Source organism: Aptenodytes patagonicus, chromosome 9, assembly GCF_965638725.1.
Source record: "Aptenodytes patagonicus chromosome 9, bAptPat1.pri.cur, whole genome shotgun sequence".
Classification (NCBI taxonomy): Eukaryota; Metazoa; Chordata; class Aves; order Sphenisciformes; family Spheniscidae; genus Aptenodytes; species Aptenodytes patagonicus.
Window position 1 is genome coordinate 17,652,126 of NC_134957.1, and position 27,424 is coordinate 17,679,549.

General features: G+C 38.1%; 1 protein-coding gene across 1 annotated transcript; it reads right to left on the minus strand.

Moving 5' to 3' along the window:
• Positions 1-26,517, minus strand: CUL4B (cullin 4B). The gene is made up of 21 exons (XM_076347305.1): positions 26,450-26,517; positions 25,133-25,651; positions 22,306-22,421; positions 17,452-17,555; positions 16,444-16,513; positions 15,878-15,951; positions 14,686-14,848; positions 14,496-14,585; positions 14,132-14,214; positions 12,929-12,996; positions 11,672-11,790; positions 10,644-10,836; positions 9,443-9,547; positions 9,024-9,134; positions 8,164-8,249; positions 7,219-7,326; positions 6,845-6,958; positions 5,775-5,880; positions 5,525-5,697; positions 4,837-4,989; positions 1-3,606 (listed from the first exon to the last, which is right to left on the minus strand). Exons 1-21 carry the CDS (start codon positions 26,460-26,462, stop codon positions 3,511-3,513), a joined length of 2,664 nt encoding a protein of 887 aa, XP_076203420.1. The 5' UTR covers positions 26,463-26,517; the 3' UTR covers positions 1-3,510.
• Between the last annotated feature and the right edge of the window lie 907 nt (positions 26,518-27,424).

Sequence of the window (27,424 nt, forward strand, 5' to 3'; positions counted from 1 at the left end):
TTTATCAACACAAAACTGTTTAATATTTATTAAATGACACAAAATACCTAGATAACAGACTCACTCTCTGAAAGGACATGTATTTACATTATTTACCAACTTAAGAAAGACTCTCTGTACCCATATCAGACTTATGAAACATAAAAAAGGTTTTGCTGCTTTTTGCATCGAAGGATGCGACGGTGATACATGCCCTGTTTGCAAGTCTGCATAAACGGTAACTTTTTGATGCAGTGAAAAAGCACAATTTTGTATTCTGGTAGCCGAGTGAAGAGGCTTCTGAAAAGTAACAGGGTTAGTTTTTTCCCCACTCCAGACATACTCTGAAGAACTGTTATACAAAAAGTATATTACATTTTTGAATGCTGCTGTACTCTTACGATTTTAGTGTAACGGTTCAAAGAAAATATTCTTCCTACTATATGAAATCACTAAAAAAAGTGGTATGTGAACATTTCTTTAGATGCACTTTTTTTTTTTAAAGAAAGCATTAGGGCAAATGATATGTCTAGGAAAAAAAGAAAGACTGACAAAAAAAAAAGGCAGAGACCAAAATATGAAGAACAGCTAAAGCAACTTAACAATTTGCTAGGGTTTGTTTTTTTTTTTTTATTAACTATTTACTTTGGCACCTTTGTGTAAACTATAGAACAAAACAACGTTTACAACACATTTGCAATTACAGCATTTAAACAAAATGGTCACTTTTTAAACCAGCCAAGACAAAAAAATAGTCCATTTATGGGTATAAAGATTAAAAAACCTAAAATATATATTTCTAAGAATAAACTGCAATTTCTTATGAACAAGGTGCTATAAACTGCATGCAAGAGTCAAGATTAAAAATGTGTGGCCAAACAGACAAGCTGTGTTATAGCCAGATGAGTTGTGGTCCAAGCCCACTTTAATTTTTTTCTTACAGAGATATATATGGCTCAATAGGCAGGCACATGATCCCAGCAAGAAGTTGCAGAGTTGTACGGCTGGACAATAAATCTTGGCTGCAGCTTTGTCATTAACCAGGAATGAGCGAGACCTTAGCAGAAGAGATGAACAAGTTCTTGGGGAAAACCCATGAAGAAGGAGAAGCCTTCTCCCCTCCCCTCTCCTCTCTCACCCCCTCTCTCGGCCTAGCCAGGGTTCTCAAAGTCCATTCTTTGGGTTGCTTTAACTGGATTGCCGCTTAGGGTCTGCCTCAGATCGTGGAACTCTGATGAGATTTGAGAACATTTTCTATCTAATATTTTCTGCATTTAAGTTATGAAATGGATGGGATAAAAATTAAATAAACCTTCAGACCTTTCCGGTTAGTTTGACTGAATGCAACACACTTGTCTAATGAGGGAGGATTTTACCAGAATAGGTATTTTAAACATGTAGGAGTGTTAGATTTATATGCTACAACAGACTGAATGGAACCAGTTCAATACTGATATTCATCATCTCCTGCCTCCCAAAGAGTTAAGTTTTATGCTCCTTCTCCAAAACACCTTTTTAAAAGGAATCATTTATTGGCTAAAGGTACAAAACACATACAAGAAAAAGGAACATTGAATGCAAAATACAGGTTGCTTTTTTTTTTCCGGGGGGTGGGGGTGGGACAGGACGACACATTCTTTCCTCCCCAGTGGATCTCTATTTGAACTACTACTTAAAGATCTGCAGGAGCAGTCTTCAAGCTTCTTACCAGATAACTCTACTGTGAGTATTTTTCTTACAGAGGCAAGGGTGGTCCTGGATGTCTACCAGTGGTTACGCTGCAATAGTGTCAAAGGATAAGGTAGATTTTCTGCAGATCACAAAGAGCTGTATGACAGTTAGTAGAGGGTGACAGCAAATAATTTAGTAGGAGAAAAAAAACCATCTGCTTCATCTGTCAGCTGAGGACTGCATATAAAAGAGCTTGAGAGAAAACACAGCTGGAGAAAATATGGAATTAAACAGTAGATCAAAAAAGCAATAAGGATGGGATGTGTCAGATACAAAATACACACACATACACACACTCTCCCTCTCTCGCACATGCACACCCCTGAATGTGGGATCACAGTGATAAAAGTTATAGATCGTAGAGAGCTAAGTTACACTGCCATGAAACAAAAGTAACATCTTGCTTTCAAGAAATATCTGGTATTCCCCAGGACTATCAGTGCCTGAAAGAGGATGAGGTTTTTCATTGTGCTCTGCAACACAGCTGATCGTAGGTCTAAAGCCTGGCTGGGTAAGGAAGAACTGTTATGTGGAGGAGTTACCTTTTCTGCTGACACTTTTTTTTTTCCCATCTATTCCTGGCACATGCTGCTATAGCAATAAAAAAAATGCATTTTGTTGAAACAAAGCTCTACATTCAAGTGACTTATTCTCCCATGTCTTATAAAGATGCAAAGAACGCTCTCTGGTCATCTAAGAAAATATATCTTAGATGCCTTGTAGCAATACTTAACTTACTATATGAGAGGTAGGCTTCTGGGTTCTAGGAGGCCTGCCACATCTAGGGCTGAGTTCTTAAAGCTTTAAGTTAAAGCAATCCAAAGCAGAGCAGTCTTAGAAGAGCTGCCCTGTCTAAACCTTGAGGTTAGTTCAAGTTTAGAATGTTGCAAAGCAAAACAAGTATTAAAATCCATTTGTAATTTTTGTTCTTACAGCTTTACCACAAGAACAGTGTGGCTTTTCATAGATATCTGTAAATAGATTCTCTTTTCTAGAGTATTGCTGCCAAGAGGTGAAGGCCTCCTACCCATGACTAGTAAAAACTGTCACTTTTTCCATTATGGCTGTTTTATGCTTAAAATTCCCAAAGGTGAACACTAAGTCTTACAGGCAAGCCATATAAATCTAATCTGAACTTGTTTTGTTGTAGCAGTTATTTAAGAATGGTGTTTGTATATACAGTATATATGCCCACACTGCAAACTTTATACATCGCTTTATATTGGTACCATTTTGTCTTAATTGCGACCAAGAATATTTTCCATTAGATCAGCAATAAGCACAGCTTGGCTTATTCCCCATTTTCCCTCCCTCAAGGGAAAAATCCAAGTGTGGGCATCAACCAAACCAATGGTATGTTACTAACTGAAATGCATTCTGTACAGTAAATTAAAAGTTTGCATGCAGTTTAAGCATTTTAAAGGCTATTTTCTTATATTAATTAACCTTCTGTTTCCATTTAAAGGTGTGAAAGACATCTGTCATATATCAAGGGACTCCTCTTCAGACCCAGAGACAAATGGAATCACAAAGACCAGGTACTTTCTTTCAGCTTTCTGCACATCTTACTAAATAACATGCAAAGAGTTCAACAGCATTCTTCTTAAAATGTAAATAGTACTCTTTAAATGGGCATGTTAACCACTGAAAGAAGTCCACTCTACTATACTTTTCCATTACACTGCTTTCATTCAATCATCGGTAGTATAAAAAGTCAATTAACGGGATCAACAGGCTAGTTTATCCACTGGCAACTGTGTATGACACCAAGTGTGCAGTAAAACAAAGGCCAACATATGTTTATGCAATATAGTTGTACTGATTTGGGTTTTCTTTATCTCTTTCCATGTAGTCCCTGTCAATTAAGGATTCTATTCTCTTCTTAAGGTCAGCAGGCTGTAAAATAAAGCAGATGTCAGTATTACTACTTTGCAGTCAATGTTTCTCAGTTCATTCTTTCTACTTAAGGCAAATATCCATACTGTTTAAGATGGCTGAGGAAACAGAAATCACAGTTTAAAAAAGAAATCCCTTAAAGCATCAAAGCTTCTAAAGTATAATTGATTGAAGAGAAAGTATAATTGATTGAAGAGAAAGTTACAAAATTAGCTTGTCACCTGCAGCTAAGCATAGACTTTTTACAGCAGGGAAAGAGATTTGCTGCTGTTTAAACTGAACTCTACTTTAAAGAACTGCAATTCATGCATTACATACCAAAGTGTTTCTATTTCTGACTTTTACCTAGTAAAAGATAGTACAAGTTTCATTTTTTCTTGATGCGAGTGAGTTCTGCCACAGTTTGGGTGCCCTATGATTTTGTTGGGTGAAGGACTTTATAAAAATGCCTCATGATAAAGAGTGAGGAAAAACATTTAAATCATCTGTTATAACCCTGCAAAGCCCAGCTGCAGTTTATGCAATACTTACAGGCCTGCAGGAACTTAACATGGTAACAAAACAGAGTGAGATGGCAGTACCTTTTATTTTACATTTCCATTGATAGAAAGCACTGTATATTTGAAGTCAAACAGATGCATCAGTCTATTTGAAAACCCATTTCCATTTGTACACAATAAGTAAGCTATTCATTTTATATTGTAACTGTGGGCTTCTTTAGCTTTGAGACATTCACCAATATCTAATTTTCATTCCACATATATATGTGTGTGTATGCATATATATATTAACCAATATAATCTGTCTGGAAAAACCACTGTACATTTATTGGTTACTAATTTATTAAAAAGTATCAACCAAATTAAGAATCAAAACGAATTCTGCATTACATATCTGAATCATTTTCCCCTTGTCCCCAAGAACGCATTGCCAGAACACTTAAGTGCAAGAAGAAGAGCGTACAAGGAGAGCTAGCTTCACAGTTACTGCTAACAGACTCTGGTTCTGAAAGCCTTTGGTAGTAGGTTTTATTAACTTACTAAGAGCCTGAGGTAATATTCAGATAAATGAATGCAACTGGCATTTTAAAAATTCCTGAAAGTGAGTGTTTGTCCTTCCCAATAGTAAAAAGATGCATGTTTTAGACAGAAGCACTGTTTCACTGAGGACAGGCCAGGGAATATAAAAAGAAGTAGTAAAGTTTTAGAAGAAGAAAAATCAGTACTACACCTTTACTGGGAATTTAAGCTGGTTGTAGACCTCTGACACGAGCAGGTTATGACTCAGTGTCTTGCGCATCTTCATGATTCGTACAATTGCAGCATCAATCTGGTATTGCCGGTCCTGGAATACTCTCTCTGTAGTGCTTGCCTGTTCTTCTACCTGAAGGATCCATTCAGAAAAGTTTCAAAGAGAACATTAGAACTGTCAAAACAATTCTTCTTCGTATCTCTAAGACAATTCTTAGTGTAAGACAGTAAAATGTCTGTTGTCAAATATTTGACAAATCCTTTACAAATATGAAGACCAATTATTAAAAAACCTACTTGTACAAGGAATTAAAATCTTCACACAGATTTTACATTGGATGGCTGTCAGGGAAAATTCACTGTGAATGCGTGTCTATTTTCATAAACCATTTAGTAAAGCTCCAAGGGTGAAAAGAACATTCACTAATTGGAACTTTATTAAACAACCTTATTTAGAGACATCTAGCATCACTGGTGTCTAAGTTAGTATGGAAGCACACATTTAAGTCTGCATTGTTAGGTACGTGCTATCATCCAAATTATACATTTAACTTTTACAAAGATACCAGTATGTACGTTACAACTGAGAGGAAAAAAGCTTGTAAATGGGCAGGCAACAAGATACTTAACCCAAGGATCTAAACCCCAGGGGATTAAAAAGAATATACCGTTTCTTTCATCTGAATTTGGTTGATCTTTATCCTGAAGAGCTTATGTCTGAAATCATCATTACATGTGAATTTATCACCGTCTTCCACATCTTTGCCTTTGGGGCTTTTAGTCAGTACTCTGGCTTTGCCACAAGCCAGAGATTGAAGTGTCCTTCTCAGCTCTCCATCCTCTAAAGCAGAAACAAGTTGTTTAGGTTTTTTTTTTGGTAAGAACACTTGGAAGTAGTCAGCTGTTTTCAGTACCAACCTATCCCAGTGGCTTGCTTTATCTCCTCTAAACTGAACTCCTCTCCTTCATTAAACATGAGCAGCACCAGTGTCTGGAACAAGGAGACCTGAAGTTCTTTTTTGCCCTGTCACAAGAGAAATTAACAGACATTACTAGGCTTTTTTTTTTTTTTTTTCGGGGGGGGGGGGGGGGAGGTGTGGGAGGAACAAGTCACTCGTATGTTAATTATTTCACTTAAAGGATGTGATTGTTATTTTATTCATTTGGGAATATGAAAGAATAAAAGTTACTGGTCATCTTGTGTTTACTATGAAATGCAGAATAAACTAGAGGTCAGAAGGTTAGACTATTATATCCAGTGACAAAACTCACCCAAGATATGCATCAACTTACTCAAGACAAATCTCAAAGCACTGAGTGCTTAAAATTACAATTTGAAAGACCTTTAAGTCAAAGTGTAACAGAAACAGTTTAAGAAACACAGTATTAGGAACTAGGATCTTTGCAACAACCAAGTTTGATAATACTTGTTTTACCATTAACATTTTTCTGAAGAATAGAACTGGTAAGCATTCCTATTCCGAGAGAAATTTTCTTGAAATATGTTTGTGCCCATGAAAAAATACTGAAGGGGAATAACTGGAAGCCCTTTAAAAACAGTTGTGTTCTTGTACAATCCAAAACTTTACAGTAAGCTTTTCACTACTGAAATAAAGATGCTTAACCCTGTAAGATGAACTAAGGTCATCTATGGAACATGGCCCATTTTTTTTTTCTCCCCAGTATAAAAGTTAGTGCCATTTTTAATATGGAACTAAACCCACTGGGTATCTTCCCCAAGCAGTAACTAACAACTTTTTTTTTTCCACCGACACAGATATCAGATACATCTTCTTAGACCTTAATACATCTATTTCAGAAACATCCAACTTCAGAAATGATAGCAAGAGGTCAAAAGTTAAAAGTAATTGCAAAAACAGTACTAAGTTTTCCATCACAGCACAAAAAAGCTTCCCAATATATCCCTAAGGTACAAGCCAGACTTAGAATCGGCAAAGCAACAGGAATAAGAGAAACAATACACTCACCTCTTTAAATTCTGCTTTTAGTACACAGTGTCCTAGTGTTGACTGCCACTGAAGTTTCCTACCACTGTGTTTTCCTAAATAAAACGTCTTGAAAATCTCCTGCAGTTTTACCATCTAAAAAAAAGAAGAAACCCAAAACACTACAACAATTTCTCCTTTAAAAGCATCCTTCCCTCCTCCACAATCAAATAAGCCTTAAATAAAGGCTTAGAAAGATGAAGGGAATTGCAAGAAAAGAAAACAAACTCTATTTAAAAAAACACTTCTGCATTTCTTTCTAGAGATTATACGCATATTTAAAACCAAGTTGCAGTTGATATCAAGACGGATTACTGATAGGCTGATACTTGGTATAATACATGTATCATCATTACCTCTGGGGGCAAATGGACCTCCATAGGCACGTAGGTTGGCCAATAACCCATAGTCAGAATATTCACTGTTAGTTCAATGTTGCCAGGTACATTCTGGTTTTGCATATACTGCAGAAAGAAACAAAGTAAATTGAAATAAAGCAATGTTTATTAAACATATTTCAGGTAGAACTGAAAAGTTAGTTAGAACAGGCATTACGAGAGCACAGAAGACAAGTGACCTTATGATGTCTTTGCTATATAAACTGTGAGTTACATACAAGACAATTAGGATAAGAAAAAGCACTTTTCTGAAGTTTTAAAGGCACTTCCATACAGGGAGAAAACAGCAAAAGAAGTGTTCTAGCAGGCTGATGTGAAGATGTACCACCTAATTATGTGTGAATGGAGGAAAGAATGTTAAAATTTGCTTGTAATCACAACATTACAGAACTACTAAAACTAATAGGCAAAAACTTACAAGCCAGTCCATCAGAATACAGTGGTTTTAAAAATGTTTTATAACTGGTGTTAAAATGTTTTATAAGTTTACAATTCTTCTTTTATTACTGCAGGTGTTTGTGGTTTTTTTTTTTTTTTTTTTTTTTTAAAAGAAGCTTCTTGTTTCAGGTTTTTTGCTTTGTTGTTCAGGAAAACCATTAATAAATTCAGTAAAATTTTCAAAAGCACAGAATTAAGAAATAGATTCCGACTGATTTTCAGTAGAGACTGTTTTCCCAGTTGGGCTTTCGTCCACTCCTTTTGAAAGCAGTCACCTACAAAGTCCTTTTCTCCATAGTGAAAGAACATTACAGACCACTGGAATAATTCAAAAGGAGTTTAACTCAATTACAATAGAAATGTTCACAACTGAAGACATCCTGCACCCTCTCATTAGGCTTTCTGAGAATAACTCATTCAAAAAGCAAGTAAATGAAGGAGCCATGGCAGGCTTTCCTGCAGTACCTGTTTAAATTGTATCATTATGTCTTTTGAAAGCTCCATATCTTTAAACATTCCTTCAAGTTTGCTGGTGAAAGCAGCTCCACATTCTATAAAAGAGAAAATTTAAATCTTAAAAATTAATCTTGTTTATTTTCAAGACCATAGAGTAGTTATTCTAAATATCAGAATGTACTTTGAAGCAAGACAACCTATTTCAGCATATGTTCTTACATAAAGACCTGGATTCTAATTAAGATACAGAATAAGGTTATAAACAAGAAGGGGGAAAATGTTTTAATGTGGCAGCTATTTTGCAACCCAACTGTTTTTCCATGTGGACATGACTCTTCATCTTTAAGACTCCACTGGCAACCTGTCACTCAGACAACAATTCTAATCCCTATCAGCTGCCTGCCAAACTGTCTCTTGATGGTAGAACAACATCAAGTTCCAAAAATCTTATGCTTACCACTCAAAAGACTCCATCCTATGAAACAATGAAGACCAGACTAGAAGACTGCTAGCTGGCAGCTTCATGTTTCAGACCTTATACAGAGTGAACAACAAGCAGAAGTCATCCTCAAGTTCTCTGAGCACATCACTGATTTATTCAGCAGGGAACCTCAACTCTATCCCACAGGCCAAGATAAACCATGCACTTTAAGCTCCTGTTTTTTGGCTATTGCTGCTGTAATTACAAAACTAAAAGCAAATGAATCTCCTCAAAACCCACCAGTCATTCAAGACTTGCACATGAGTTTTTTGCCCTCACGCAAAGGGGAAATACAAACAGCACTTCTGGGAAGGCCTGTTAAAACAACTATTTTTAAAAGAAAGCAAGCTGATAAGATAGATAGATAGATAGATAGATAGATATTTACCATGTTTGAGTTTGGAAAGCATAGATTTTTCAGCATCTACTGATGCACTCTTCCCGACTAATAGTCTCTTTGCTAGATCTTTTTTATAAAAGGCCTCAAAGACATCTTTTCCTGTAAGAGATGAGATTTGACAGTGATCACAAGTCATTGTTTGTTTTAAACAAACATTACCTACAAGAGGCCCAATTCAAAGCTCAGTAAAGCTAACAAGGGCCTTCACATTAAGATTTCCACAGATTTTGGCTCAGGTCTTGTTATCGGTATTTTAATATGCAAACTAGTTAAACAGCACTACACCAGCAAACTGCATCTACAGAGAACACACACTTGAAAATGCAGACAGAGTGCAAAAATTATTTCAAAGCACCTTTATGTTACTGATTAAACAACTGTATCCGCACAAAAAAAGCAATACTTACCATATATGAATCTAAATATGATCATAATTTTATCCAGCATTTTTTCAAGTTCTTCATCAGTAGCTTCTTTGTTGCCTGCACGAAGCTTTGAATCTACATATTTAGCTAAAAGAGTGTTGAGGAATAAAAAGTTTAGCGTATGCTTAGTATCACAATGAAACAATAATTTTTTTTTTTTTTTTTAAATCTAATATTGTGAAATCTTTTGGAAATGTAAAGGATCCTGAAATTACCTTCAAATCAGTTTCATCACAGCTAGCTTGATTTAACTTTATAGCCTCTATGAAAATATAAAACCATTATAGCCTAATCTCTTTTTTCAGATAAGCAATTACTGCTTCTTATTAGCATACATAATGTTAAAAAAGATTTTTGCGTATGTAAAAAATCCTGGTCCGTATTATGATCTCAAAGTAAAAAGTGACTATTGCTATAGATTGACATGGCTATAATGGAAGCAAAAAGGTCAGAAGAAAAACACGTAAACCAGTTATTTAAGTGTGTTGACTATACTGCTGAATTTCTCTAGCAGATTACTGTTTGTTTTAGTTTCAAATGGTTTGGTAAGCACATTACAGTTAGTGAATTAATTTAAAAAAAAGGAGGGCAGAAAGCATTACTCCACAAGCCTAACAGCACAACAGACTGCAAAGCAGGTATTATTCACTGTGTGGGGAAATGATTAAGGTATTCAAAAGCGCAGAGAGCCAGGCTCGTAACGCACAGATCTGTAAACAACGTTCTTTGCAAACTACAGAGGCTCTGCCCCCTTAACACGAGAGGTACAGTGCATCCTCATCTCTCTTCACTTTTATATATTAAAACATAGGTATCTATGTAGAGCCCCTAATAGCTCTGTGCACGTGTTGGTGGCACAGTTATGTAAGCTTCTGAAAAAGTCAAATTATTAGCAGTATTCTCACATCTGGACACCAGTCAATTGCTGGAATGCCTAAGTTCTAATACTCTTCACTTTTCCATAGCCTAGCCAGTGAACTGATTAATAGAGCTTGTTCTTAACGTTCAATGCTATCCTATCAAATAACTCACTTGCATAATAAGGCACAGTAGATCCCCAGTTTGACAACGCATTGTGCAGAATGTCTTTTAACACACAATTCCATCATATCCCATCTGTAAGCTGCATCAGCTCTTGTCCCCCACCCAAATTCTCACATGGGAAGAAACTGAAGAGAAATACCTATGAGTTCAGCTGGCTTATTTGGTCTTTTGTTAATGAATGTTTCAAAGGCTTCTTTCATGGCATTTACAAACTTCTCATTCTTGAGAAAGCAAACATCAATAATATGGTCAACTTTGTCTTTAAAATCAAGTAGTTCTTGGACCATGGTTTTGTCTTTTTCTGGATTAATTACTATGGTGCTACCAAATGCCTGCAAAATAAAACATATCTTTCAATTAGCCTGAATAATGGATTTAAATGACAAGACTTCTGAAAGCCTAAGTTATCTTTGTGATGTCTTGTTTCTGGTATTCACATTAGTTCCACTAACACCGTAGAAGTAATAGCATTATGAAGTATTTACTATATGACCATTCCTAGACCTTGTATGTTGATTCAAAACCAATCTATGAATAAGCGAACAGATTCAGAACTTTTGTCTGAAGAAATAAACTTAAGCGTGACAAATTAACACACCCTTTTTAACCATCTATATCCTCAGGTTTTACACAAGTAAAGCTCCCACTAAACTCAACTTTATTTAACAGCACTCCTATGCCATTACAAAGCCTTCCTTCACAACAACCATACTTTCTGTGACAACGTTTTCACTGAGTAATAAGGTGAAACATCTTAAGTGATATTCAAGTGCTTTTTGAACTTCAATTGGTTGGTAACTTAAGCTACCACTCATTCTGACGAAAAATTTTAGCAGGGAGAAGACAGAAATGTTCTGCCATACCCAGAATGTCTATTGGAGAAATATAGTTGTCCCCCACAACTAACTATAAGCAAGATAAAACCTCCAAATTTATTTGGAGTTCAATAATTCAACTGAATGTTCAATATTTTCTTCGATAGGGCTAGAACAGTTACTGTACTTTTCCTAGTACAGTTTCAAAAGCTGCCCATTAAATATATGTTTATAAGCAAGTAATCTTTAATTCTTAGAAAAATTCAATAGTTTACAGACATGACTCAAATATCTGTGTATAAACCCCATCGATACAAAAGAGGTATCTGTTCCAGAGTTCTAGAGACAGTACCTTTATGTACTCTATCCAGTGTTGCAAGAGAACCTGTACTCCGCCTCTCACACGACTGAACAACTGATACAGAAGAGACAGGTCTTGAATTCGATTTTCATCAAGAAGGTGGTTTAAACCTACAAATGAGAGAATTTAAATAGAAATTAAAACCAGAGTAATCCAAAGAAAGCGCAGCATATTATTACAGTAAGGGACCTCTTCAAAGCTAGTATTTTTTATCAAGCAATTAGTGGTGGGGGGTTTTTTTGAGTGTTTTTTTTTTTTTTTTTTAAGCTACCTAATTTAACAGTGAAACACAGAATGGCTACCTGAACTGGGTCAAACCTTAAAAACCTGGTTATTGCACTGGATATCTTAGGCTACATGTACTTTACATAACATACTTATCACAACACCTTTGCTTGCTTGTGCTTTACTATTCCCTAAAGATTTGAAAAGTTTACGCTCTACTGATCTGAAGGAAAGGTTCTTTGGCAAGACAGCTCTGAGTCTCAATTCCAGCTGTAAAATAAATTTTACAGATGTTTGAAGGCAAGCAGCTTCAAGAAATATCTTCACCTTTCACTTTTTAACTTTTTGGCAGAGAAGGCCTGATGCTTCTTAGCAAGGTTCTAAGGAAGTAGATGGGTAAATATTGCACTCCTCTCAATAAAGAGTCTGTTACAGATGTGCAGGAAGATGCTCACATACCTGTTTCATCCAGAATCTGGCAAGTAAGGACTTGATAATTTTCTTTTATTATTCAACTCTTGCTGCACCCGCATCTATTTCCAGACCATCCCTCAGAACAAGAGGGTCACCTGACTCCACAGAGACTACTGCAGAACTGAGGCAATGTACTTCATTGCTCAAATGGTACTAATTTTTTAAAACAAGCTGCTTTTTGTGAGCAGTGAGTAATCAGTGTTTCCCCTTTCTGGTACAGCCATAATTTGAAGGCTACTCCTTTACCTCCGAGTCTTCAAAATGCTATTTAACATACTGAACTCAAGAGTCCCCTATTCTAATTTTCCTTTTGCTTTGCTGTGTATCTGAAGACAGCATTGTGTCTCCTTAGCTCTGACAAGGAGAATGGTACTTGCCCTCCTGTAAAATGGTCAATGCTATTTCATGAACTGAGTAGCAAAGGGCGTTAAAGAATGATGTAGCTTGTGTCCTCCCCCAGCACCTGAATCTGTCACTTTCTTTTTCAGCACAGGAATTGAAAGCCCCGAAGCAGTAATTAGAAACATTTCTATAAAGAAGAAAGATTACCTTTCTGAAGAATGGCTGTTAAATGTTCACCTAGAAGTTGCTTTTCTACAGTAGCAATTAGTGGCTTCCTATAGAAAAAACGTTTACAATTACTTTTCCTTTTCCCATTATTGACAGTTTTAAATCCTTTTTTTGAGATTATGTTAACTACACTTGTAATTAGGAGTGCTCTAATTATCTGTGGCCAAGGACCTAAAATGATTATACACGTATTTATCCTTTTCCCTCCCCACTAAGCAATCTTTTTTCCTGTTTGCTGACTGAGGATTTAATTCACACAATAAGCCTGTTGTACATGACCTCTAGGCAGCTGGACAATGATTCCATCAGTGAAGAAATTGGGCAAAAGTTTGTCAAAGAATACACCTTCTCTTGCTTTGTGGGAGAAGATTCATGTCTTGGGAGACAAACCAAGGAGAAGAAAAAACACACCTCATGAGTCAAGAGGTATGAAAACAAAATAGGGAGTTGGCCACTAACAATGGTGTGGAAGAAGGAAGCCACTAAACAAGCTAAATGTTTTTAACAGCTGACGGAGGAAGGAAATAAAAATGTATGACAGTAGCAATAAAACACCTTCCTCTCAGAGATCCTCTGTACTTGCTCTTTAAGAAGTTGCTACCACTTGCTCGAAGAGTTTTGTTATATTAGTGACCTACATTTTCTCTCAGACACAACAGCTGGGGCTTTATGTTAGGAGAACATTTCTCCTGTCCTACCCGTGATGACCTCCACTTGACTGTATTTGAGGAAATCCTGCCTCTAAGTAGAAAAGACTGAAGAGTGACATTAGTCAGTAATTTTCCAGACTCTATAGAGAATATGCAAATACTTTAATGTAAATATTCAGAGCCTTTAGCTTGAGAATTCTCTATCCTGTAGGGATACCTACCTCTATCAGGTAGGATGACAGCTGATTAATTGCATTTCAGCAAGAAAGAGACGTTTGGACTGGGGATGGCAGCCTATTTTTCTCCAACCAAATGCCCAACAACATTTATGTCAAAATAATTAGTGGCTTAAAAGAAAAGGATATTAGCTGTGTGAGCCAAGACAGTGCTTCATTGTAAACCAGGAATTATGGGAACTGAGAAGCATTTGATGGTCAGTCAATAACTGAATTAAATTGTAGCTATTAGATGGCCTTCAACAGAAGAAGAGCCAAACAGCTAACAATACCAAGCAAAGAGAGATTGCACTTACTGTGTGCTCTGATCTAAATAAGTGATTATCCTGTCTGCCTCTTCTTCCAAGCGCTTGTTGACATGGTGAAGATATTCTGGAACCTGAAAATGCCAGAGTAGTTTTGTATGTTTAAAAAAAATCAAGAGGGGAAAAAAAAAAAAAGACAATACTGGTCTGACAGAAGCAGCAGCTCCAGTTTTAAGCAGAAATCATTAGCACTGTGACTAAAGGCAACCGCATGTGAATTTGCTTTTTCAGAGTACTATAAAACACAAAGGTCACATTATTGCCCTGCACGCTGGCTAAGGCAGCAGAATAGTTCCTCTCCCTGACAAATGCTTCGTCATTACGCGTAACAAATATGGTTAAACATTCAAAATACCTCTCGTTCCTGCATAAGCCTCTGTCCCTCTGCTGCATACAGGCGGTTAGTCTCTTCCAAGAATCTATGTTCGAAAGAGTCTTGATAAATCTAAGGAAACAACACAACAGCAGTCCAGGATAAAGCTTACTGAGCACTAAATAAGAATCTGAGCTGTTTATTGGTTTAAAGGTGAAACAAGTTTACTCACCTGCAAGTCAGAAAGCATGCTTAGAAGGCTTCGAAGTAAACTCCTATCGATAGCCTCACCATTTCTTTCCCTCTCAATCAGCAGAAGAATGCCATCAATAGTTTTGTTCTGAACCTTCTGATCACTGATTATATGAGTTCTGAACAATTCTAGCCCCATATCCCTAAAAAGAAAATAAAGACTGTTCAATGAATTGCGTAAGAATCAACCCCAAATATTCTCTATTAATAAAATTTGATCTAGATCCAAGAGAGGCCAATAAATACTAGCATTCTTTAAATTCCTCATTCCTCTGCCCCCAAATCACTCAAGATGAACAAACACATAAACACTAAAATAAACCATGACAAAGCATCGACAGCAAGCTACAGATTTTAAAGACCAAAGCATGTATTTTTTCCTAAATAACCACCTAACTTTTGCAGTGTCTTTATTTTTCACTTGGTTGGCAGGATGATGGAAACTGAATAAACAGCAGCCTTCACGAGAAAACGATAACGCCACCCTGGGTCCCAATTCCATGGTTAAGCTGTTAGACATATTTTTTTTTGTCCATCACTTTCTAATCTCTAATTCTTAGGCAGAGCTTAGAAGACTTCAGTGATGTGAAAGACAAGGGTCTCTGCTTTGGGCATCCCAGTTAAAACCTTCCATGAATTTGAAACTGTGGGTCTGGACACTTTTAGGAAAAGCCAGGCCCTCCATCCACCACTCCTTCAATCTCTGGCAAAGTAATTCAGGTAGTGCCAAAGACACCGTAGGGCATCTGCTCATTATTAAAATATTGGGGGGAGGTTGAAGTCCAAAAGAGAGTAACTTGCTTTTATTTTAGGTAACTTTTTCCTTCAAAAATACTTACAGAACTTTGAATGCTATGCATGTTAAAGCTAGTAACTGGGCAACCCAAACCCTCGCACTTCAGTTGTTGAGCAGGCCCTTTCCTTTTACTGTGCAAACTGGAGGCTGATTATCTACTCAGCTGAAATTTGCTATCACAGCTATTCTAGAAGAATCCTGAAATTCATGGCAAATAAATTAAAAGTGAAATCTCCCCTTGCAACAAGCATGTATGCATTCACCATCTAATTTACAGGTCACTAGAAAGTTTATATTAAAATAAACCCTGAAAATCAGCAAGATATGTGTGATAATTTAAATATACCCCCCATAATTTTATTCTTTGTGCCCTCACCAAATAGATGGCAGCATTGAGTTCTGAAGTACGTAAGTTCGATCCAAGAACAAAAAGATACTTCTAATCATAATCTGTAATGACAAGGAATAAAAAAGCCACAATCATTTTACTCTTGAAATTGAAGAGCAACACAAATTACGTTCAATAACAAAAAAAATCCCACTGACAGGTTTCAGGCAGTGCTTTCTTAGACAGTGTTGATTTGTTTAAAATATTCTGCCAATCTCAGTGAGATGATCAATGCGACATTTAGTATCTTTCTGTATAAAAGAATAGGTCCTTTTATAATAGGTACAAAAGGAGAAAGGTTTGCATAGAAACAACAGTTAGGAGTTGGGGGTGTGTGTCCCCAAGGTCAGAACAATGTGTCAAGAAACACACTACAGACAAGTATTTTCAAGGCTTGATTTCTAACAAACTAGATACAGTTGTATTTCACAAAGAAGCCTTATATAAATTTAAGACAACATTTCAAAAGCACAGTATATTTGTAAAGGAACAAAGTTAAGCAAAACATAGGCTGACTAGGCAACTGGTTTTCTTTAAAAAGATAAAAAACTTACCATTTGTCTGCAGTGATCTTGCCAGCATTTGTCTATTTTCTTTAGAAAAAGGACACTATCCAATGAATCCATGAAGAAATCATTAAGAAAATTATGATTAATAGGTAGCGTTAGCGATGAAATGAACCAACTTTTTTTTTTTAACGATACTTAACAGAGAGCACAACAAACTCACCTACTCCCAAGAAGAACCAGTTAACTTCTTGCAACATGTTTATTTTTATTTTTAATGAGGGTCCTTGTGTTAACAATGAGAAATCAAAATGATTTGAATGATTTAAAAAAAAGGATCTAAATACATTTGAATGTTTTGTCTAATCCCCCATCCCTGGGGAGTGGAACAAATATACATACCCCCACACCTCAAAACCCAACAATCCACAATACACGTAAGAGCCCACCACTACACAGATACTATAATTTCAGCTCATGTTATGAGAGAACCTTAAGAGATAAATTTTGTTCTTGAAATTTAACTTGTATTCAGTTCACTGCATAGTTCTGGTACTAATTAATATCCACTTAACAGGATCTCAATCTGATGCAACTCAAAACTTCTGAAAATAAAACATTTTGATCCACAGAACCACTAATATTGTATGCTGCCAGACCACCAGCACTTTTCAAAAAGAAAACAAGAACTACTTGTTGGAAGACTTTTCTGTTTCTGAGCATGGCAAAATCAGCATATAAAAAAACCCTGAAGTGATAGAGCCAATACAGCCTTTTTAAGCCTTGCTGTAAGTCTAATGTGAGCTTTTGTAAGATGTCAAAGTGTTTCATAAATACCAATGAAACTCTCTCACAAACTTTTAAAATGGTTACAGACATAAAGGAACTAGTAGTGTTCTCTGAGGTCCCACAAAAAAATGAAAACAGACCCAATTATGCAAAAACTAGGAATTCAGATTACCACGGCCTACTGTCACGAACTAGTCAAAGAAATCCATCACCACATTCTGGCAGGTAAAAACGTTTTGGTTTGTCAACAACAAAAAAAAAGGATATTCTCTGAATTGGTGAATTTGTGCTTTAATGTGGTCTTCACAGATCTGTCTCAATTGTTTGTACAAGTTTGCAGAAATCTTGTAGGAGCAGAGATTTTCAACAGCCTGAAGTAAAGAGAAACAGATACTAAGAAATCTATTTATATTCTTATATGTGGTTTTACAAGGAAAGCAGGGAAAAAACCCAAAACAAACCATGGTATTCTTCTGCTTCTCACTCAAAAAATCTACCAGCTTTTAATTGTAACATAGTTAACAGCTGCATGCAAAACACTACAGAGACATGGCACTATAATGGTAATAAGAGACAAAGGAAGGCCATGCCCTGAACAGCTTACAGTTTATTAATTTCAGCTGGAGTACCGATATCTCATAAGGAACTGCAGGACTTGCATCTCTAAGAACAAGGATGTTAGTTTAATATGTTCCAGCAGCTTGCTGGGTTTCATACTTCAAAACAGACACTTAAGGTCTCAATTTTATTAACTGCTGTGCTCTGCAAGTCACACTAATATTAGTAGAAAAGCACTGCTAGTGTTATTTCCTTCGCAGTCCTTTCTTTGATTAAGCTTCCCTCATCCCCAAAAGTACATACATACACACATTTTTTATATATATTTCTCTCCATCCATCAACACCTTGCCTGAATAAGTTTAGTTATAATCCTGAACAATTTGCAGTAGTAGGACTACATTCCAGACGTTTACAGTGACAAATCTCAGATTTCTAGATCACAATCAAGTATTAGAAGAATTGTCGCTGTGCTTCACAGCAAGAAGCGAAAAGAAGTTTAATGGGGACATGTCTTGGAGATTGATTAAGCAAACAAGCATTCCTAAGTCCATAGGCGTAACTCAAGACTTTTCCAAAATTTATACCAATTGCCCAGATTTGGAAAGCAACTGAGCAACTTTAACTCTTTGCGGATTGGCAAAAGACACAGTATGTGATCATTCTGTAAAACATTTGTAGAAGCTAGAGAGGAGAGGTATATATGATTTTCAACTAATGCCTTTCAATTTTCAAGTTTGTTCCCCAGCAAATGCAGGCAACCATGCAGGGACAGCGTAGTTCAGAAGTATACAGAGCAGATCTACTCCATTACACTGAAGTCCCCCAGGATATTTCCCAACAGTCCAAACAGAAGCTACTGGCAAACAGCAAGCGGCCACCACTAAAAGCGCAGCAACAATCAAAACAGCTAAACAAGGAGTTCCTCAGTTTATCTTAGGATATCAACAGTAATCATTCTCAGTATCAAGAGTAAACAACCCTCTAGAGCAAGTGCACTACAGCTAATACTGGCTCTAGGACACGGAGGAATTAAAAAAACCAAAACCCCACAAAAAACAAAACCCCACCAAAAAAAAATCCCACACAACAGTAACAAAATAAAAAAAGAAAACCAAACCTGCATAAGCCTACTGTCAGAAACAAACAGGTATAGCAAGAGAGTGAGTGTGCCAATTAAGGGTAAAACAGATCCGAATGATGATTATTAGGAAAGCCAGAATTACCACTGAAGTGTACATATCTTAATATTTGGAAATTGCAACGAATTCAACTCTCAGCCTTAATGCTTAAGAAACCCCAAACAAAATAATGATGTGATAGGAAAACATATTCTACAGTTCACTGTTCAGAGTAGGTTATGGACACTGCTCAACTCTATTCTGCTATTGTACTCACAGGGTCAGGCTCTAAATGAAACGGCAGCAAAACAGGAAATAACTGCTACTTTGATTTCAGAAGAAAAAGGGGATGGAAAACACTAAGCTCGAAGAGCCTGCAGCAAGTGCAATAAACGAGTTTCTTCTTTTCTCCCCCTTACTTTGGAGAAGCCAACTAAGAGCCGGCAAGATGAGTGTTTTAGAACTTGCTAGTCACCCGCAGAACCACAGTTAGTCTCGCTTCTACCTACCAGCCTAGGACACCAGTGGCCATTTTGCTGTACTTCTGGTCAGTTCATCCATCTCAACTACCAACATTTTCATCACTGCTGTCTATCAAAACAAGTACTATTTAACCATGCTGCTCCAAATCCTTAAATGAATTAGCCTCTGCACTGTAGATGGACGAACGCATACCATTAACTCTTAGCAAAATAACTTAACATATATTAATAGACGTTTACTTTTATGTAGTGTTCATATAAAGCTGTGCTATTGGATTTGTGTATCAGAAATTCCAAAATGTTAAACACATCTGCTAGTATTGAGTGTCTGAACATCAAGTGCAAAAATTCTGCATCTTCATTGATAACATCCGTAGAAATGTTTTAATTTTAATTTGTGAATTCTGCTCAATTGGCTTTTTTTAAGAGATTAAACTTTCTAAGCACACACATACAAACCCTTTTACTAAGATTTGCTCTCTGGAGCATAACATCACTACTGCAATATTACGCTTTGCAAATTTAATTACTGGTGTTACACAACAATAATTGTAATGTATCAAAAATTCCCAACAACTTCAGGGGCTCTAGGTTCACAAAATTATCTTGTTCTGAATTAGTGGAATAAAGCTTTCTGATCAGGGAATCTGTGCCCTGAAGATGGTCAGAACATCTGAAGGTGAAGCGCCATATTTCCTTTGTGTAACATATATATTGTTTTGGTTTTTTTTTTTTTAATTTTTATTGCAGCATCCACACCTGGGTTTGTGTGCTGGGGAAAAGCAGGAAAAAGAACTGAACACAGGTCTGATGGGAGAAAATCAGAACTTTCCAGAAGTATGTAACTCTGTGATTGATTAAAAAAAAAGTTAACTAGGGATCTGGTGCCAAAGTTCTAGATCTCTATTTTCTGGTACTAAGCTAAGGAAAATTATTCTGATAAAGAAGCTGTCAATTCTGTAGCACTTCAGCTACTCAAAGATGTGTATTATTTCTCTTGCTGGGGAGGAACAAAGCAAGTACGAAGCTAGTGTCCCACAAAGAAATAAAGCCTCAAAATGTTTGCTCAGTGGGATTTTCCAACACAGACAAGAGTTAAACCAAACTCAAGAAGTTTAACTCCATTAAAAAGAGAAGTATCTTATTTTGAGGTGTGCAGCAGAACTTTTGCAGACTCTTTTGCAATTCCCCTCTATGCCTGGATAATGGTATCTGCCAAGGCATATTTGGCATCAGATCCATTTACCAAGCAGCTGTTCAGAAATGACATTAGTTTAGTTAGCATTTAAAAACACTAGTGATTCCTATTACTATTTTTAAATCAAGACATTTATTTTTAGATTTATTAAAAAAGAAAATCTTGTATTTGATTGCACTCCATTGAAAAGTATCTAAGTTATTACAATGTTAAAACTAAGGTTTAAAAGAAAAAAGCGTATTTTTGGTTTTCTGAGCACAAGCAACATTAAATTAAGCCTGTGGTAAAAGCGAGCAGAAATTTAAGCGTGAAATTTATGTGTGATAACTGTGAAGCAGAAGCAAGGCTTTCAATAGAACTTCGTATTTTTAAATAATTTTGGATATCCTTCAAGTATTTAATTAACAGTTATTTGCTCTGTTCAGTCTCGAGTAAGTAATTTACAATACCAGCCAATACAGTGGATTGTAAGTTGTTATTAGTTTCACCAAGTTTTGCAAAAGTAACAACACTATTGTTACTTTAACAATACATTATCCTGACAAACTGTTAAAAAAGCTATTTTTAGATTAATTGAACATTATAAAAGATTATAATGAGCTTAAAAATGCACTGGACTGAAGAACTTGGCCCATGAGGTTCTTGGTTTCATGAGGAATGGCAATTTATCCTTCCCTAAATCTGCCCCCAAACCTTGTGCAAACAGGATTTTTCGCCCCAACTTTTCACAGAAATCAGTCATATCCAAATGCAACTTTTATTGAAAAGGGGAGGGCAGGGGAAAAAGAGACACTGAAAACAGGTGGAGAGAAGGCTATACACACACAGAGGAACAAATCAAACAACTAACCAAGTAATAGAGGCTTTAAAAGTAGAGTAAAAAGTGTAAGTGCTTCTTAATACCTAGCTAAAGGAGTACTGTTGCTAGGCCGCTAAAACCACAAGTACCACGATGTTAGTAGGGAAAAGGTGAGGAGGGGGAGAAGTCTCCCTAACACATTCAGCTGAAAAAGCAGAAGTGGAGCTTATAAAAAAAGTTAGGAAATGCAGTTCAAGTCTGATCACTTCCTAAAACATTTAGGGCAAAATAATCAAAGCTGTTGCTGGGAATAAATTTTGATTCTCAGTTGTCAGAATAGACAGAATGCTGAATGATAAAAAATTACGATCAAACCAAAATAATACAATTCATGAAGAAAAGTGGTATTCTATTTACTTTTAAGAAGTCAAATAAAAAGTTTTAGTTTTTAAATGATTTATGATCTTCCATCATGGACAGATACTGTCTTCAGAAAAAGGATTATATTTTAATATAAATCATCTTTTGGGGGTTGGACTAGATGACCTTTAAAGGTCCCTTCCAACCCAAACTATTTATGATCTTTTTCTTACCTAAACACCACCGTTTTAGGATCTCACATTTCTCCTTTAGCAGCTACACACCATTAAACCCCAAAACAGTAAAGGGAATACAGCTCCTTGCCTTATTTAATTCTTGTCAACTGTTGCAAAGGAAACCATACCTTGGATTATGTTGTGGTGAGTCAAAAAATTTCCGAGTTCAATGTTAGGTCTTGTGAAATTTTTACTGATGATTTTAAAATTTAAGAAACTATTTGATGAAAAGTTTTTCAATGACAAAAGCAGCTATTAAGCAAAATGTCAAATTCTTACCACTGTATTAAAAGTGTTTTAAGCAAAAAAAAAAATTCCAACAACAAAATAAAAACCCCTACCCCATCGCTTTTACTTAAAGCACTTACCTGATAGAGCTCCTCTAAATTGTACTTAATTGAAGTACTGTTCTGGATAGCTTCTACAGCTTCTTTCAGTTTTTGCCAGGTTTCATCTGTGTAGTTTTCAGGCAATTTAGGTTTATCTTTAAAAGAAATTATATAGAGTTTGAGAAAGTATTTAGAAAAAGCAGAACATTTTACCTTTTACAGAAATGAAAAATGTAGCTTTGAGAGGAAAGAGGTATGGACTGATGCTCTAGATTTTAATTTATGCTTACATGAAAAGAAAGCATTAGTGTAAAAGCAGTATCTTATTTACATGTGAAATAGTAACGCATTGTAAAAATTCAGTATTGCTCTTCACATACACATCACAGCATCTGTAGCTCAAACAGTATGTGTGATTTATAAAAATCACAATACTGTGTCTGAGCAGCCCAAGATGGGATAAAAGGGTAAAAAACAGCAAGAATGATCTACATCTTCATTATACTCTTTTTCACTACCAGGACAGCACAGCTAAAAGAAAGTGAACATAAAAGCCAAAAATGATGGATTAAAAGATAGAGAGTTGTGTAAAGCTTATTTTTTTAATTTATTGCTCATTAATTCTACTCTGTATTAACAGTTAGAAAGAAACCCTCAAGAAACATGCATGGAAATACTGTAATTATAATACAGGCTTTATGGTCGCAAGGAAAACTTTTCTATTTCAAACTAATCCATTTACGTCTCTCTGGGGCTTGGCCAGCAGATATTTGTTAGAGTTAAGCCCTCTTAATGTTCAAATAGCTCAAGCTTTGCAGATTTGACTCTTTCCGTTCTTTTTTTCAGCCTCTTTTCTAGAGATGCCCCTGCTACGCAGCATCTTTAACAAGACTAAAGCATTTACAACAGGCTAAGAGAGATTCCCCAAGTCACATCCTCAGAATACCAGGACTATTTTAAATTTCTGTGTGTTCTCATAACTAGCTAAAATGACCCTTTTTGTTCTAATAAGCACGTTCCCAAATGGAGAAGGAAGGAGGAGAAAACTTAGGGAGGAATTCACATGTACATCCATGCCACCAACAGGTGAAATTGGCCCAGAGTTTATACTCTGTTAAAATTGACTTTTATATACCTAACGGTAAAAAACAAGTTGTAAAGCTTTATGATTTCTCTAGAAGTAACAGAGAGAAGCAATTTTTTTTGTCCTCCCAAGCATTTCCCTACAATATTGGCAATATCCCAACATTAGCTGTACCGTAAGAATCTAGAGACACAACTAACTACAAGTGAGACTTGCCTATTTTCACTAGCAACTAATGAGTATGCTACTCAGGAGTAAATACCAAGATTCTGGATTTTAGGAAGTTATTTAAGTTGTAAAGGATGTTATTGCTGTCACACTGAGATAAAGACAGTAATCTTATTATTCAGTTTAGCATCTGAGAGTAAACAAAAAGCAAAGCTGGCAGATTCTTGAGACATCCTTTTTAGGCAAGTGATTCAAATACCAATTCATAAGCAATGATGATCACAGCACCATGCAATCCAAGACATTTCACAAATATCTTAAACGTGAAAAGTTGACTTCCTTTAGAGATAACAGTGTACAAGCAACAGAAGAGTGGCATTTACTTCTCACTATCACACATCATAAGTTTTAAAATAATCAGTCAAATTAAATGATGATGACATAATGGGCGGAAAACATTTTTGAGAATTAGGAAGACCTTAAAGCAAAAAGTTACACTGTGATCATGAATTGCTGTAAAACATTACAGTGGCTAAAATAATCCTAATCCTTACCTTCTGCGATATCTCTACAGAACATTTGTATAAATTAATTTTAATGTCAGTAATATCTTCCCCCCCCCCCCAACCCCAAACACACGGGGAAAAAGAAGAACAACCCAAGAAAGCAAGCTATCAGACTATTTTAGAAGATAGCAAGAGGCAGGGGGTAAGAAAAGCCCACGATTTCCCCATCTGTATAGGGGAAAAAATGACAGAATTTTAGCTAAGCTTTCTGCCTACACCTATTTGTATTTTTGTTTACTAGAAAATGAAGCAGCAGCATCACAGCAGAGAAGTTTCATTTCTCTGCTTCAGTTGGTCTCTAGTAACAATATTCAAGAATCTCAAACACATCTTTTGAGAGAATTTATAAAATAATGTAAGCTTGTAAAGTGAGAGTTATGTTAAGACAGAGAATAGACATTAAAGAGTTGAATAATAAAAATTACAGCAAGGATATTGCAAGGAAAACACTCAGCAAAAATCTGAACTACCTACTTAGAGACAAGTGGGGAAACCAGAAAGGAAATCCACCATAATAGCCTGATAATCACCTTAGTTTCAACAATTAAAACTAAGCACCGGCAGATTAACCTATAAACAGACAACATGGATAGAGGCAAGACATACAGATTCAGGCCCAACTTAAAAAAAATGCATTCTGTGCAAAGACTCATCATAAACTGGTCTAAAATATATACTAAGCCCTGAATCAGGATTACTAGAAAAGCGGTATCAAACGTTAAAAGTTTGAAGAAAGGCGATTTACACACTTAAGTAGTAAAACCTTTCATCTAACATACAAGTTAAGGCCTTCTCAACAGACAGAGTGAAAGGAATCTGAAAAACAATCCCAAGCAGCGCAGTGTAGCTCAGGATGTGTACATGACTGGGCAAGTATGCATCATAAAACATTATTCCCCCTTTACATAAGTATAGAAACGTTCACCACAGAAAAGCATTTCCTGTAAAACCTGGAGCTATTTGAAAGCCAACCGGTTTTCATGTTGAAAACAAAACACAAGGTTGAGCGTCAGCTCCCCATAGGTTGTGACAAATTATGGCCTGTTACCTTTAAAGTTCTTGATCACTAATTTCTTAGCAGAGCCAGGTTTACTGTTGGCGAAACTGGAAACAGTAGAGGAGGCAGCTTTGGTCAGGCCATTTGCATGGTGCCCCACAGCCACTGATGAAATTAAAAGGCTTTTATTTTTGAGCTGTTGTTGGTGCTGCTGTTGAGAAGAGGCAGCAGGAGAGGAGGAGGAAGAAGACTCTTCAGCCATCTTCACATCGAGTCCAATAAAATCCACGGAGTCCTCAAAGCGCAGCTTCTTCTGGAGGTGATGGTTGGAGGAGGCAACCCCTGAGGAGGAGCACGAGGAGGTGGTGATGATGGAGGAAGATGATGATGAGGTGTTTTTGGAAGGAGAAGAGGCGCAGGAAGAAATGGAATCAAATTCTTCTCTTTCAGAATTGCTGTTGCTGCTGTTATTTAACTTTCTCTTCTTGCAGGAGGAGCTGCTGCTGGTATTACCATCAGTGGCAGGTCTGACCTCCTGGGCTGCAGCTGGGGGGTTGGGGGAAGAGAAACCTGTGGGAAACATGAACACACAGAAGTGAACAGGCTGAGGGGCATCAAATCCTTGTGGTGTGACAAAGAGAGAGAGCGAGCGAGCTTTAGAGTCAGTCTCTGTTTGGTGTCTCTCGGGGGGGGGGCGGTGTCTTTCAACTCCTCTCTCTCATCAGTGGAGTCCTTCCGTATTCCCTCTCCTTCGCTTTCTTGTTTCTCGGAGGAATCGCTTTATCTCCTCTCTTCCCCTTTTCTTTATCACTTTGTTTCTTCTCGTAGTTTGTCTCTGCTTTCCTGCTTTTACTCCTTTCTCAGCGGGGCGTCTCTGCGCCTGCCTCTCGCCACCCACTAGCTTCTTTCAATTCTTCTCTCCAACACCAGTATTCCCCCACGGCTGCCCGCTCCCCCGGCTTTTCCTTCCGCTCCCCTCCTGCTCCGGCCGCCTCGTCTCCGCCGAGCAGCAGCGGGCTCCCTCACGCCTCGGCTCCAGCCCCTCGCCCCACACGCCTCCCGCTCCCTCGCCGCCGCCCGGCCCGCTCTCCCCCCGCGGCCCGCTCTCCTCGGGCTCCCGCCTCCCCCCTCTCTGCCTCCTGCTCGCGCTTCCTGAGGGGGGACGGCCCGGCCCGGGGCTTGTTATTGTCAATACACGGCGGAGAGGGAGCCTAAAGATGGCGGCACATCCGGTCGCCGTGCATGCTGGGGCGCGGCCGCCCGGAAGCGCGGCCGGGCAGCCCGGCTAGGCGGCGGGCCCCACCTCCGGCCCCGCGCGCCCTGCTCCCGCCGGCGCCCCCCGCTCCTTTCCGCTGCCCTCTGACCTACCGGAAGTGATCATGGTTGCCGGCCGCTCGTAACGGGCGCGCTCGTTACCCCCTTGCGCGCCGGCGCAGGGCGCGTCGTGCGGGAAGGGGGCGTGGCCGCCGCCCTCCGCGTGGCGGGAGCGCGGAGGGGGCGGGGCTCGTCCCTCGTCGCGCCCCGTACCGGGGGGGGGGGGGCGGGGGGGGGATCCGCTCCGCCGGCGGGCGCGGTCCCGGTCCCGCCCTGCCCTCGGCGCGCGGGCGGCCCCCCGTCCCCTCGGCCCGGCCCGCCCCGGGCGGCCTCGGCTGCCGCCTGCCGGCCTCCCGCCGGGGCAGGTCGGTGCCTGTGCGCCGGGGCGGACCCCCGCAGGACAGCCCCGCGTGGGAAGCCAAGTCCTGCTTTTCGCTTGCCGCACGGGCTGCCGGCTGAGGTAAATGTGGCACAGAACCGGGTTTGATTCGGACTGGAGTCGGGCGCTCCGCTCTGCGGTCGAGCTGAAGGCTTCGGCCTGTTAGCTTATTTGGGAAATGGTTTTTCTTACATTTGTCTATAAACAGTCACCTAGCGTCAGCCTTTTCATACGATTTTAACATATGTGGACTTGCATTGGGCTAGGGTCGGGGTTTTGTTTGTTTTTTAAACGTTTGGAAGCAAAAATGGAAATCGTGGACCTTTAGTGGCTCTTTTTTGATGCTGGTGTATCTGTTACCAAAGGAGACGTGAACTCTCCAAGAGCGTTGTTAGCATGCGGTCGCTGCTGAGAAACAGCTGCAGAAAAAGTAACAAAAGAAGCGATGAGGTTTTGTTCCAGAGGAGATTCTCCAAGGACTTCAGCCGAGAGCTCACACCTGCCTTCCTGACAGCGCAGCTCCTCGGGGGAAGGCTGCTGGCAGTTCCGTGTTTGATAGAAACAGATACGCTAACTTGTCTTGACAGTAACTGTGGCTCACAGAGAGACGAATGTAGTTTCACTGAGGTTTTTTCTGGAGCGTGTTTTCT

Bases quoted from the DNA above. Each gene is read 5' to 3' on its own strand.
- CUL4B (XM_076347305.1), bottom strand. The intron at 7,327-8,163 runs GTACTGCAGGAA...TTCTTTCTGCAG, and splicing joins TAATGATACAATTTAAACAG to TATATGCAAAACCAGAATGT. The intron at 5,881-6,844 runs GTGAGTGTATTG...CTCTTGTGACAG, and splicing joins TAAAAGCAGAATTTAAAGAG to GGCAAAAAAGAACTTCAGGT.